This window comes from Trachypithecus francoisi, unplaced genomic scaffold, assembly GCF_009764315.1.
Source record: "Trachypithecus francoisi isolate TF-2019V2 unplaced genomic scaffold, Tfra_2.0 Lachesis_group13, whole genome shotgun sequence".
In the NCBI taxonomy this organism is placed as follows: domain Eukaryota; kingdom Metazoa; phylum Chordata; class Mammalia; order Primates; family Cercopithecidae; genus Trachypithecus; species Trachypithecus francoisi.
The window spans coordinates 57,677,583-57,680,081 of record NW_022681458.1 but is presented as its reverse complement, the minus strand read 5'-3'; the positions used below and the strand labels follow the sequence as shown (position 1 = coordinate 57,680,081).

Here is a 2,499-nt window from a genome sequence, read left to right as displayed (position 1 = left end):
AGCTCTAACCCAGCAAAAACAAAGCAGCCATAGAAGATGGGATAACTTTGCTTGATGGGTCTTGGGTGTCTTCTCTTTCTCATGTTGAATGCTTCCTTCCATTCCCCCAGCCCTTGGACATCAGACTCCAGGTTCTCTGGCCTTTGGACTCTTGGACTTACACCAAGTGGTTTGCAGGAGACTCTTGGGCCTTTGGCCATAGACTAAGGCTACACTGTCGGCTTCCCTAGTTTTGAGACTTTCAGATTCGGACTGAGTCACTACTGGCCTCTTTCTCTTCCCTAGCTTGCAGAAAGCTTGTCACAGGACTTTACCTTGTGATTGTGTGAGCCAATTCTCTCTAATAAACTCCCTTTCACATATACACATATCCTATTAGCTCTGTCCCTACCGAGAAACGACTAATACAAACGGCCAGCAAACGTCTGAAAAAAGTCTCATCACTAATCATCAGAGAAATGCAAACTGAGCCACAATGAGATACTATCTCATACAAGTCAAAATGGCTGTTATTACAGAGTCAAAATATAACAGATGCTGATGAGGTTGTGGAAAAACAGAAATGCTTATACATTGTTGCCAGGAAAGTATGTTAGTTCAACCACTGTGAAAAACAGTTTGGAGAGGTCTCAAACTTAAAACAGAATTACATTTAACCCAGCAATGCCATGACTGGGTATATACCCAAAGGAAAATAAATCATTGTAGAAAAAGATACATGTGGTCATATAAAAAAATGGCGCTGGCCGCTCGTCTGCTACCCCAGTTGTGGCACTCTCGGTCGCTGCCCTGCGGGGCCGTCCGACTCCGGACTCCCGCTGCGGCCGAGATGAGGCTGCCGTCGGCCAGACTTTGCTACCTCTGCCGCTGTCGCCTCGGCTCGGGAGCGGCGTCATTTCCCCGAAGCGCTTGGGCCTTGGCAGCCTCGGCGCTACCTGCTCAGGGCTCCCGGCGGCCAATGCTCAGCCGCCCGGGACTCCCCACAGCCTCCGCTTCTTTCCCTGCCTGCCCTCAGCGCAGCTACAGCACGGAGGAGAAGCCCCAGCAGCACCAGAAAACCAAGATGATCGTCCTGGGATTCTCCACCCCTATCAACTGGGTTAGGACTCGAATTAAGGCCTTCCTTATCTGGGCCTATTTCGACAAAGAGTTCAGCATCGCAGAGTTCTCTGAGGGAGCGAAGCAGGCTTTTGCTCATGTATCCAAGTTGCTGTCACAGTGCAAATTTGATCTGTTGGAAGAACTTGTGGCCAAAGAGGTGCTACATGTATTGAAAGAAAAGGTTACTTCACTACCTGACAACCATAAAAATGCCCTTGCTGCTAACATAGATGAAATTGTATTTACATCAACAAGAGACATCTCCATTTACTATGATGAGAAAGGAAGGAAGTTTGTTAACATCCTGATGTGCTTTTGGTATCTAACCAGTGCCAACATCCCCAGTGAAACTTTAAGAGGAGCCAGTATATTCCAGGTTAAGTTGGGGAATCAGAATGTGGAAACTAAACAACTTCTTAGTGCAAGCTATGAGTTTCAGAGGGAGTTCACACAAGGAGTAAAGCCTGACTGGACCATTGCACGGATTGAACACTCGAAATTATTAGAATAATTTTCTTGGAAAAATCAGCTTTTGGACTTTAGCAGTTGCTGTGAAAAACTAAGGAAGAAAAATTTTTGGATCCTTTGATCTTCATTTAATCTAAGTCTGTGAATTACTTTTATATTATTTTGAAATACTCCTTGCAGTATATTGGCATGATACAGTAAAAACATTTTCCACAGATTGTTATCACCTTCTTTAAAAGAAGTCAAAATTTAAAAAAATACAATAGCACATCATGGGTGTCATATTCAATAAATATTTCCAGTGCTCCATATAATTTTATAGACATAATAAAGAAGGTATTGGAAAAAAAAAAGATACATGCGGTCATATGTTCAACACAGCACTATTCATGATAGTGAAGACATTGAATCAACCTTGATGCCCACCAATGGTGCATTGGATAAACAAAATAAAGTTGATAAAGAAAGACAACATGGAATACTATGCAGCCATAAACAAGAATGGAATAATGCCCTTTGCAGCAACATGGATGCAGCTAGAGGTCATTATCCTAAGCTAATTCATTTGGCAACAGAAAACCAAATACAACATGTGGGAGCTAGATATTGTTATATGCATGGACATAATGATGGGAATAATAGACATCAGGGACTACTAGAGGGGAGTGGGAGGGAGGAGAAAAGGCCTGAAAAAGTACCTACCCAGTACTATGTGCTCTTCCTGAGTGCCAGAATCATTTGTATGGCAAATCTCAGCATCACACAATATACTCATGTAACACATTGTCACATATATCTTCTGAATCTAAAATAAAAACTGAAGTTATTTAACAATAAATAAATAAATTTGGGATAGTAATAGTATGAAGTCAATTATGTAAAAAAATTAGAATAATGTCTGGCACATTGGAAACATTGTATAAAAGCTTA

General features: G+C 41.9%; 1 protein-coding gene across 1 annotated transcript; it reads left to right on the top strand.

Annotated features, from left to right (window-relative positions):
* Nucleotides 1-728: 728 nt before the first annotated feature.
* MAIP1 (matrix AAA peptidase interacting protein 1) lies at nucleotides 729-1,911 on the top strand. The gene has a single exon (XM_033230937.1). It carries the CDS (start codon nucleotides 737-739, stop codon nucleotides 1,610-1,612), a length of 876 nt encoding a protein of 291 aa, XP_033086828.1. The 5' UTR covers nucleotides 729-736; the 3' UTR covers nucleotides 1,613-1,911.
* The last annotated feature ends 588 nt before the right edge of the window (nucleotides 1,912-2,499 follow it).